At 47.3% G+C, this 12469-nt stretch overlaps 1 protein-coding gene across 2 annotated transcripts in view; it reads left to right on the top strand.

Moving 5' to 3' along the window:
• The window catches only part of SLC36A4 (solute carrier family 36 member 4), a 174735-nt gene that overhangs the window by 44280 nt on the left and 117986 nt on the right, over nucleotides 1-12469 (top strand). For both annotated transcript variants that reach the window (XM_083170136.1, XM_083170134.1), the window contains exons 6-8: nucleotides 257-341; nucleotides 2916-3113; nucleotides 3303-3401. In XM_083170136.1, the coding sequence (XP_083026262.1) occupies nucleotides 257-341; nucleotides 2916-3113; nucleotides 3303-3401 (382 nt within the window). The remainder of the gene's footprint in view (nucleotides 1-256; nucleotides 342-2915; nucleotides 3114-3302; nucleotides 3402-12469) is intronic.

Below are 12469 nucleotides of genomic sequence, written 5' to 3' on the forward strand. Positions count from 1 at the left end.
ATCAGACTCTGAGAAATAGAGATGAATTAGTTTGTGTTCCTAGTGATTAGACATCTGCATTTTCCATTAGGAAGTTCTAAATGATTTGCAATCACTATTGGACAAATTGGCTGCATCCCCGCACCAGCATTCTCCGGCTGTAACCTCTCTGGCCGCGCTATTAAGCAATCCATCGGGCATGTACTGTGCTCCGTCGCCGCTTCTGGAGTTCACCCTGTATTCATTGTATTGTAACCCGGCGTTTCTGTTCCCGTAGGACCCTGGTAGATTTCTCCCTGGTGGCCACACAGCTGGGGTTCTGCAGCGTCTATTTCGTGTTCCTAGCAGAGAACATGAAGCAGGTGAGTCACAAAGCCGAGGTTATTCGTTATCGCTTTTACTATTGTTCATTCAATCCCTTTTTTGCTCCGAGTGATCGTCCTCCAATTACTCTGTGTGCAGAAAACAGACCACAAAGAAATGGGCAGATTCAGTGCCCATGCACTACAGCGATTTGGGGCGATTTCACCTGTGCCCGACGGATCGGGACGGGAAATCGGCCAGAAACGGATGCCTTTGATGTCCTCAACGGATGACTTGCATGCAGGTCCGACCTTGGACCCCCCTCCCGGCAGTGGATAACAGGGGTCGCATGTGATACATCACACGTGAAAGGACCCGCGTGTGATCCTGTGGGAGGCTCGGGTGATTGGCAGGCAGTACACTGCTGCGATACATCGCAGTAGTGCATGGTCCCCTTTAATGTTCTGTTATTATGTATTGACAGATGCAATCGCTTAAACCCCTTTTTCACAAAACTCCTGGCTCTGACCTGAAATTTGGAACACCGTTCCAAACCAGGTCACACCCAGGTCAACACCTTTTACACCGTGCCTCAGACCTGATTTACTCCCAGATCGCAACCGTTTATACTGCGTACTGGTGCAGAAGAGCCGGAAGTGTCAGCATCAGCGTTCTCCTCAGCGCAGATTTTGGCTCCACCCACTGCCGTCCGTTTCATCACAGCAGAAACCGAGAACTTCAGCTGCTACCTGTATGCAGGCAGGTAGGAGAATCTCTCAATGCTGTTGGTAGATGACCTGGGTTACTTATTTATACAGCTATTACACTGCCCTAAATATCCTGGGTTTTTGCCAATAATATTGTGCAGTGTAAATGCATCTAGTTGAAATTACCCAGGTGGAGTAACCCAACATGTGACCTGGGTCGTTCACAGCAATGAAATAGCCGGCACCGGGAGATGATCTCATCTCCCGGCACCGGCTCAGGACCTGCCTCTGCTGTAGTCACCCGCTGGGTAGGGATGGCAGTGGAAAAGGATCACCAGCCGGCTCGCAACCAGGTTGGAGCTATGTACAGAATCCTGGGTGAGACCCGGTTCTGCAGTATAAAAAAGGGTATTACACTGCACCTTAACGTGGCTCCTCTCTGTACCAACCCTACAGGCCAGCCAGGTTGGATTGCTGGGTCACTGCACCCAGGTTACCACTTTTCCACTGAGCCACAGAGTGGGTTATCCCGACAGTTACACAGGTTTTTGCCTCACTGGATAAGGGGTATGTAAAGCAGAACATTTTTCTGAGGTTACCTGTACATGGTGGGTAGGCCCATAATCCTGGCTAAGATTGCCATAGATATAATGGTTCTTATTAGTAATGTCTGAGTAGTGCACCTGAATCTTTTTCTTATTTTCCTGGTCTATATCTGGGACTGCAATTAAACTTCCGGAAGAATCGCTGACAGGGCAGAATTGGTACGCCTAAAGCTAGAACGTGCAATTATCATTTGGAAGTGTGACACCGTTTGCACGTAATCCATAATTGTCACTATAGTTGCTCATGCAAGCTTTTTTTTTTTTTTACCTTTTTAAATCTTTTGGATGTTCAAACTTGATAGTATAGGTCGGTTTATATCCATTCTATTTCTGTTCTTTTATTTACCTTGATGCAATATTTACCTGCTGCCGGGACATATTCTTTGCCTCCTAATCAATAATGACTCTGTATCTGGATTAAGCGTTTGAGTGCCAACATCTCTGTGAAAATAATGACTAAAGTTGCCAGCGTCGCTCACACTTGTTATATCAATTCAAACAAAGAATTTTGTGTAAAAAAAAAAAAAATATATATATATTATATACAGATGGAGCCACTCTCATCTGAGTGGCTCCCATCCGCTACACCGCGATATTGCCAGCCGGCGGACAGGGCGTGTACGTACGTGCCTGGCGGCTCGCCCTCCGCCAGTAGCTGCCAGATACTGAAATCTGGCGCGTTGGCGGCAAGGGGGAGAACGGCCCCATCTGTATTTGTTGGAGACATTACAGGTCGTTATGATGAAAATGTTTGTTTGGCAATTTTCACACCAATTTTGACATTCACTTGGCACTCAAAGGGTTAAATGAGAGAGACTCTGTCCGAGAGAGAGAGGAGGGTTGTTGGGGGAAAAAAAAGAGGTGATGAGAGAAACCGTGTCAGAAAGAGAGAGGGAGAGAGACCGTGTCCAGGAGAGCGAAAGCGAGAGAGAGAAAGAGTGTCAGAAAAGAGAGGAGAGGCCGTGTCCTGGATGGAGAGCGAGAGACCCTGTCAGGGAGAAAGGAGAGAGAGAGAGGTGGGGAAGTAAGCAATTCCTGACAACAGCACACTGAGCACAGCCACTGGTATTTGGTGGGGCCGGACACGTCACTTCCTTAGGCTCCACCCCCTCAATTTCCACCAATCATGGCACTGCTGGTAGCTGGCCTGGTAGGCGCCGGTACACTCTCAGTGATTGAGGATGGAATCAGCTGTTTCCACTCAGTAGAAAAATAGAGAACACAACATAACTTCTAGGTGGCGCTTGTTTGCTCCAGCTCCTGCTCAAAGATGTGTCTGTTTATAGTTATTGTACGTCATAAAGCGAGACTGTATTTGCAGGTATTCGAGAGCCATCTGCAGTATTCTGAAACGGGGGCAAGATGGAACCTAGACCTACGTTTGTACATGGTATCCTTCCTGCCACTGATCATCCCGTTGGTTTTCATCCGGGACTTAAAGAACTTGTCCGTCTGTTCGTTCTTCGCCAACCTTTCCATGGCCGTCAGCCTTGTCATCATTTACCAATACGTTCTCCGAGTAAGTGTGTCCTATCTTCCGCTACGTCACTGGCTGCTGTATCCCCGCTGTGTTCAGGGATAGCAGACATCATGCTTTTTTTTTTTTTTTTATAATGTTTTAAAGAAAAGAGATCACTGATATATCATCCAATTAACCTCAACCTCAAACCGTGTGTATCACTAACGGACCTTATTTCCCCCCTCCCAGAATCTCTCGGACCCCCGCGCACTACCTTTGACGTCTAGTTGGAAGAAATATCCGCTCTTTTTCGGAACGGCCATTTTCGCTTTTGAAGGGATAGGAGTGGTAAGCTTATGTATAATATTCCATTCTGTTGTAATGCATTCCCTCCAGCACGACCCATTCCATTAGGTACAAAATGCTCCGTTCCTGGACTTCCCTGCCAGTGGCAGTTGCAGATGTGAGCCTGCAGCACAGTCCAATATTCAAAAAGGGGAGCCACACCTACTGCCACACCAGACATCACTGTCCTGGTCTCACTGACAGTTGATGTGCCCCTTTGAATATTGGACTGTGCTGGAGTCCCACCTCTGTAACTGCCACTGGCAGGGAAGTCCAGGAACAGAGCATTTTGTACACCATGGAATGGGTCATGTTGGAGGGTATGGTAATGTGACCTACAACGATATTTGCAGACAAGCCTTTGACCCAGTTAATATTTTAGTGACTGATATGGTTGTATTTGCACAGCCGCCTCTTTGCGGTAAATTGACTAAAGTTAAAAGAAAAAAATATAAACAATGCTGTTACCCATAGCAACCAGGTTTGTTGATCATTTCTCTTCTGCATTCTATGATAGACAGAAGTTGTTGCTATGGGCAACACAAGGGACAGGTTTGGGCTCTCTCTCCCAGCCCTGGCATGCTTGTGTGTGCATGTAATGGACCGTTTGTTGTCTGAATGCAAAGAAATCACTTTATAGTCAGGAGACACGGACCCACCGATGCGCATATCTCTGACATACAGCGCCGTTTGATTTCTGTGTTCCTGTTATTTGCCAGGGAAAGTGACAGGAAGTAAAATAGGGGAAACAAAACAAAAATCCGTCACCTAAAAATGTAATTTGGCAGCAGCCAAAGGCCTCGGATCACTTGTCTGCCGTGATAGATTGCCGCACGCTCCTTGCAGCTGATAATAGGTGTATTTCCGGGACCTTCGTGCTCCTGATTGTGTAGAATATACTTCAGGGAACGCTTCAGTCATTGTCGCAATGTCCATGTGAGTCTCTCCCGTGCTACAGTACGCACCACATGTCCCAGCACAGGATACTGGGGATCAGTAGCGTAGGCCGGATGTACAGGGGTGAGGATACTGATGATTTTGCAGGGATCTGTATGGCGTGGAGAAGTTTACACATCACACAGGCTTGACAGAATCCAAAACAGCTTATTATATATAATGTATAGGAGAGAGGGGAGTCGGAGACTTTGAAATACATGAAGGGATTTGACAGAGAACATGCACTGGGGTGAGAGTACTAGAATCTGAAAGTGATGGATGGGAAATAAAAGTGGAATTTGCCAAATTAATATTTTACAACAAAGGCTCCGGCGCCTTCAGGAATGTAGATGATGCGAGTGGATCAGGCTGATGTTCTTACTAAAGTGCGGCTTTCATGTAGACACACTGGAGACAGCCAGTCTGTCACCCGAACTAGAGATCCAGAGCAGTCAGGATTCACATGACAGCGTGGCATTGGGAGCCCACCTACCCTTCCCCCCGCAATTCCCCCTGATTGCTCTTATACTAGCTTACACTCAAATTCTACTGCCGCACCTGTGTATAATGCCCACATGAACCCTGTGGGGCAGATGTATTAAGCCTGGAGAAGAAATAAAGTGAAAGAAGATAATTACAGTAATTAATGTCCCATCGCATCTGATCAAGTGGTGCCCAGTGCAGCACCCGATTTCGCATGCTATCTGCAATGGACAACCGGTGCTGGAAGACGGGTGGCATGGCGGCTGTGTAGTGGGGACCGGAGCGGTGAAACTTTCAGACAGCGGGACTCGGCACTGGCAGCAGATGACTTTGAAACACTGGTTGGCCCTCTGATTGGCTGAGGCCGCTGAGAGAGAGCTCTCTCATCCAATCAGCGGCCTCACATTCAGTTGGCCGCTGATTGGCTGAGAGAGCTCTCTCAGCGGGCCAGAGGGCCGTCCAGTGTTTTAAAGTCATCTGCTGCCGCTGTCGAGTCCCGCCATCTGAAAGCTCCACCGCTCTGGTCCCCAGCTCCGGTCCCCGCTACACAGCCGCCATGCCACCCCTGTCGGTCCCCAACGCTCCGGTCTCCAGCTCCACAGCCACCAGCGCTCTGGTCCCCATCCCAGCCCCGCTCCCCGAACCCGCTGCTGATTGCATTTGAGCAATTGCATGTGGTTAAAAACCACATGCGATTGCTCATGCAATTTCGATAAATATTATGTGCAGCTCATAATATCTATCAATGCGACATTGGACGGCACATCGCATCGACTGTCAGCTTAAAAATGCATGCAATCATTTGATTTATCGGGCAGATGTGGCCGAAATCGAGTGATTGCATGCAATATCTCACATATGTATGGGCAGCATAACACTTTCAGCAGTATTCAATGCTCCAGCGAGCACGGCTCTCCATATTTTCTACACCTCACCATGCCTTCTACTCACCCTATTTAACATGTCAGCTGGACCACTGCAGCGTAAGAGGAGTTAATGGCTCCATTTGTAGGCAGTGTTCAAATATTGCAGAGATATGCAGAAAATGCAAATTAGCCTAAAAAACTATTCCAAAGCAGCTGATTGTGTGAAAAGCTGTGTTTCTCCTCAAAGTCCAAACGAAGGAGTGAGGTAGAAGAGGTGAATCATGGGTAATAAATGAGGTAAATCATGGATAGAATATACAATGAGAAGAAAATGCATCATGGGGGGGGGGGGGATTACGACAAAAAATAAATAAAAAAAAATATATATATATATATATATATATATATATATATATATATATATCTCCTATATATTTGGCTACATCTGTCACTCAAAGTGGGTGTCTGTGTCTATAACGCTCTGTTCCTGGACTTTCCTCTTAATGTGTGATTGCCTTCATCTGTGCTGAACACCTTTCTGAGAAATTAACCTGTTTAAAACAGGTGATGGCAATCATACATTAAGGAAGTCTAGAAACAGAGCATTGTGTCCCTCCTGGAGAGGGTCATGTTGGGAGGTATGTGACAGAGAACCTTACCAGTGAGCCCACAGACAGTGCCAGACACCCACTGCCTTCCCATGTTGCCCAGCACTGCTACTCCACAGCCACCAGGTGAGCGCCCCCCTCCCGTGATTTGCGGCAAACCCCCCCCCCCCGCGCGCCCCCCCCTCCCGCGATTCGCGGCAAAAACACCCGCTCCCCCGCGACCCCCCCTACCGCGATTCGCAGCAAAAACACCCCCGCGACCCCCCCTCCCGCGATTCGCTGCAAAAAGAACCCCCCCACGACCCCTCCCGCAATTCGCGGCATAACCACCACCCCGCGACCCCCCCTCCCGCGAATCGCGGCAAACCCTCCCCCGTGACGACCCCCCCCCCCCCCGATTCGCGGAAAAAACACCCCCCCCCCGCGACCTCCCTCCCGCGATTCGCGGCAAAAAGAACCCCCCCGCGACCCCCCCTTGCACGATTGGCGGCACCCCCCCTGCGACCCCCCTCCCGCGATTCGCGGCACCCCCCCCCCCCCCCGCAATTCGCAGCAGCCCCAGGATTAAATGGCACATACAAAACACTGACATGGCTATGGTCGACAATGAAAAAGGTTGACATGAGTTTTTGAAGATTTATTTTTAATTTTTTCATATTCATTGTCATGTGTCGACATGGACACCAATGAAGTGGCACACTTATGTCAACATTTACATGTGTTGACCTTTCTGTGTTGATTTTTTCTTGTGGCGATTCGCGTCACACCCCCCCGCAACCCCCCCTCCCACGATTCGCGGCACCCCCCGTGTCCCCCCACCTCCCGCAATTCGCGGCAACCCCCCACCGGAACCCCTGTGAACCCCGCCCTCCCGCGATTCGCGGCACCCACCCCCGCGACCCCCCCTCCCGCAATTCGCGGCACCCCCCCGTGATTCGCGGCAGCTCCAGAATTAAATTGCACATGGAAAACACTGACATGGCTATGGTCGACAATGAAAAAGGTTGACATGAGTTTTTGAAGATTTATTTCATTTTTTGAATGTTTTCATATTCATTGTCATGTGTCAACATGGACACCAATGAAGTGGCACACTTATGTCAACATTTACATGTGTTGACCTTTCTGTGTTGATTTTTTCTTGTGGCGATTCGCGTCACACCCCCCCGCAACCCCCCCTCCCGCGATTCGCGGCACCCCCCGTGACCCCCCACCTCTCGCAATTCACGGCAACCCCCCACCGGAACCCCTGTGAACCCCGCCCTCCCGCGATTCGCGGCACCCAACCCCGCGACCCCCCCCCTCCCGCAATTCGCGGCACCCCCCCCGCGATTCGCGGCAGCTCCAGAATTAAATTGCACATGGAAAACACTGACATGGCTATGGTCGACAATGAAAAAGGTTGACATGAGTTTTTGAAGTTTTTTTTTTCATTTTTTGAATGTTTTCATATTCATTCTCATGTGTCGACATGGACACCAGTGAAGTGCCACACTTATGTCAACATTTACATGTGTTGACCTTTCTGTGTTGATTTTTTCTTGTGGCGATTCGCGTCACACCCCCCCCCCCACCCCCCCCCGCAACCCCCACTCCCACGATTCACGGCACACACACACCCCCCCGCGATTCTCGGCACCCCACCCCGTGACCCCCCCTCCCGTGATTCACGGCACACCCCCCACGACCCCCCCTACCATGATTCGCCGCAACCCCCGCCCCCGTAACCCCCCTCCCGCGATTTGCGGCAACCCACCCCGCGACCCCCCTCCCGCGATTCGCAGCATCCACCCCCCCACAACCCCCCCTCCTGCAATTCGCGGCACCCCCCGCGACCCCCCCTCCTGCAATTCGCGGCACCCTCCGCGACCCCCCCTCCCGCGATTCGCGGACACCTAAGTTGCAATACAGGGCATCTTTCATACAATTCTAACCATATTTCTCATATACAAACGTTCACAAATTAAGGGGGCGCAGCCCCTTACGACGGTGTGAAGAGCGCCCGTAGGGCGCGATGAATCACCTAGTATATATATATATATATATATATATATATATATATATATATATATATATATATATATATATTAAGGTAGCGCTTCTAAAGAAAAAAAAATAATAAAGATAATTCAAATAATAAATTGTGGCTTAATACATCTGCCACAATGTGTGTAAATGGCTCTGGTACTAGCCAGACATTTACTTTACCCAATGTCCCTTGCGCAAGGTGAGCCGTTGCCGTAGGGGTGAACGGACTGCATTTTCAGGGGCAGATTTATTAAGCTTGGAGAAGAGATAAACTGGAAATAAAGCGGAGAAAAGGTAAAAGGAGATAAAGCAGCAGCCAATCAGCTCCCAACTGTCTTTTTCAAGCACAGCTGATTGTGCTTTATCTCTTTTTACCTTTTCTCTGCTTTATCTCCCGTTTATCTCTTCTCCAAGCTTAATAAATCTGCCCCAGAATGTGGTCTGGCCCTCTGAATGGAATCTGCTCAAAATGGCACACCAAAAATGGCCACCGCATTTGGTGATAGAGAAGTAGAGGTCCTACTTGACCCCTAGCCTCTGTCGGGGCAGCGCAGCACATACATCACTACCCGGAAGTGTGTATTCTGGTGCGCTGTGACCATGAAGCCATCTTCCTGCAAGGACGTACCTCCTGGCAATGAGAATGTAACCCCTGGTTTCCCCGGCAACTAAAATGAAAAACCGCTGGCAACAAGCAAGAACTCCCTTGCAATGAGCATGCAGGTTAAAAAAAAAAAAATCTACGCCACTGTCCTTTTTGAAGTGACGTGGGTGTGTCCGGTAGCTTCCTTGCTTGGTCAATGTGTGTGGACAGAAATCAGATGTTTGCTTTATCTGACTCTCGTACCCCTAGCTGCGGATTTCAGAACATTGGTCAGGATAGGCTTCCACGGGCAGGCGCAGGGATATTTATCTCACAAAGGCAGGTTCTCACATTAGCAGACAGAGGTTAGTATGTCTGCTGCAATCATAGATAAACTCCCACAATTGTATGCGACTCAGGCCCACAATTATCACACCAATTGTGACGTACCATTAAAAATTGGGCTACAGGCTTTTTGTTTGCAAATGTGATACTGTATCTAGATATTAGATTGTACTTATTGGAAGAATAGAATTGATTACAGTACCCCTGCGAGCTGATTACCCCTGTGTGCTGTCACCAGTAACTGCGGATACGGTGTGACAGAATTAGTCTCAGAGAGATTTAACTACTGAGTAAGATGAGACATATTGATGTGGGATCTGGACTCAGTGGTGCTAGAACAATTACATTCTTTATAGGTACTGTATGCAAGGCGGAAGAACTGGCACCACTATTACAAATCCAGAAAGATTTATTTAATCAAAAAGCCAGCGCCCCCAGGGCTGTGATTGGGAACCTCCACCCTAATGTGTCATTTACATTTTTTTACATTTTCATTTCTCTTTCTATTTCCTATTTATTTTTTTTAGTACTTCATCATTTTAATTGTTCTTGCGGGGGAATAAAATTATTTTTACAGAAAAAATTCCTTACAGGCTGCACAGTTGGTAATAAGCCAACTTGCTGCTAGCAGGAACCCCAGCACTTAAGGTTTTTTGAATTGAGTAATTTTAAACCAATTTGGTGAATTTAATCAAATGTATATCAGCTGCTGCAAACAACACCTGTGGGTTTGCCTGTACCCACCAATATTCAACACGATAAAAAGAAAAGGAAAAAGGGGATTGGTGTGTTTTGCACTGCTAGATATATATATATATATATATATATATATATATATATATATATATATATATATATATATATATATATATATATATATATATATATATATATATAAATTTAGGGAATATATTCCGAACAGATGACCAGTGTGCAGAAAATGAATCACACGGACACACTGCTTGTACAGTATACATTTTATATATATTAAAAATGCATCAGATGCTACATAAATTTACAATATATATGTTTTTCTTATATATTGTAAATTTATGTAGCATCTGATGCTTTTTTTATATATATATAAAATTTATACTGTACAAGCAGTGTGTCCGTGTCATTCATTTTCTGCACACTGGTCATCTGTTCGGAGTATATTCCCTAAACTTATATATATATCTAGCAGCGCAAAACACACCAATCCCCTTTTTCCTTTTCTTTTTATCGTGGGGAATAAAATTACAATAATATAATAATAAAAGTTATGTTTTATTGTATATCGACATAAGACATTGGCTAGGGTACCATTGCTTGGCCACAGGTGTCTTATTGAGTACCTCGGTTAATTTTGAGTTAACCGTCTGTGCTGAGACATGGATATTCTTAAAACCAGTTTTGTACGATCTTCTAGAGTTCTACAGTAAAGGATATATTCTACATATAGATGATTTAGTGATCTCCAGTATATTACTTATGTTACACCGTTATCAGAAGAGAACAGATTGTAATGTTCTAACTTACTGGGGGATATGGGTACTTATGTAGTATCTGGGCTGCCGATTTTTTGATTGTATGCCTTAAGTTAAGGCATACAATCAGATGCGATGCGATGCGATATCGCATCGCATCGCATCCGATATCGGATGCGATATCGGATGCGATGACCCGATTTTTCCATAGGAATCAATGTTAAAATGATTCCTATGGAAAAATGGGTCCTTTTCATACCCCTACTATCCAAGTGGGCATGGAGTTGGATATAAACCTGTGGCGAGCGTAGCGAGCCACCGAGCCCGAAGCGTGGCGAGCGAAGCGAGCCCCGCGAGGGGACGGTATTCGTCCCCTCGCGGGGCTCGCTTCGCTCGCCACGCTTCGGGCTCGGTGGCTCGCTACGCTCGCCACAGGTTTATATCCAACTCCATGCCCACTTGGATAGTAGGGGTATGAAAAGGACCCATTTTTCCCATTGAATTCCATGTTAAAATGGACTCAGTCCATTTTAACATTGATTCCTATGGAAAAATCGGGTCATCGCATCGCATCGCATCGCATCGAATCGCATGGTCGCATGCGATGCGATGCGATCTCCCGATCCGACCCGATTTAGAAATCGGCAGCCCAGTTACTACATAAGTACCGGGATATGCAATCTGGGATCACGGCTGTCGATCCCCGCCGACAGCCGTGATCCTGGCCCGTTTGCGGTCAGATCGACCGCAAAACGACAGATGGGATTCAATGTTCCGCCTGCCGATGGGCACAAAGGGGGAGTGGCCTCAAACAGCCGTGGACTGATGATCTGCGGCCCGGATAACGACAATCCACGGCCGTTATCGACAGAACGGGCCCGAAAGCTTCTGAAGTCAGGCCCATTCTGCCGTGATCCCGCATCAATGCTGTCGTTAATGACCGCATTGAATAGGGAGCTATTTCCCACGTCGGAAATAGCGGCGGCACATTGCATACCCACCACTATGTCTTGTTGCAATAAATGTTCCGTTATGCCGGTCATGTGTTTGATTTTTTTTAATTGCAATAAATATTATATTATGCCAACGGCATGTGGTCTTTATAAATGTATTTAGTACTTCACTTTATAACGGGATACGGTTGCTAGGTTGACATTATGAAAGTCGACATACATTATTAGGTCAACAAGGCTTAAGTCAACGCATGAAATAGGTCATAATGGCTAAAGTCGACAGGGTCGGAAGGTTGAAACAAGCATAAGGTTGACAATGGCAAGGTCGACAGTCAAAAAGTCTACATGAGTTTTTCACCTTTTTTTTTATAGCCGACATGTGCCGACAGGTGGAATTTCATACCCTACCATCAACTACGGCGTGGAGGGACAATAAAATATTGTGCCGAATGCAGTGAGGCGACGCCCCCAAAGCATGGCAAGGGCAGCAGTACACGGTGTCCATGTCAACTCATGTCGAAATTCGGGAGAAAAACTCATGGAAAACCACTATGGACAGCTGTGCTGCTGCAGCTCAGATGCGGATGTCAGAGCGTATCAGTTCTGACAGGATTTAAAATGTGTCACCTTTGCAAGCGGCCTGGCAGCCAATCAGGAGCTGTCGCTGTGACTGCTCCTGAGTGGCTGCCGGTCCGCAAGCTCCAATTGGAGCCACAATTCAAATGCTGTTAGTACAGTTCATGTGGCTTCCCACCAGCTCACTGTGGTGTTCAGCTCCGAGGAAGGTGGGCTGGCAGAGG

The sequence above is a fragment of the Crinia signifera genome, chromosome 2 (assembly GCF_055691185.1).
Source record: "Crinia signifera chromosome 2, ASM5569118v1, whole genome shotgun sequence".
Lineage (NCBI taxonomy): Eukaryota > Metazoa > Chordata > Amphibia > Anura > Myobatrachidae > Crinia > Crinia signifera.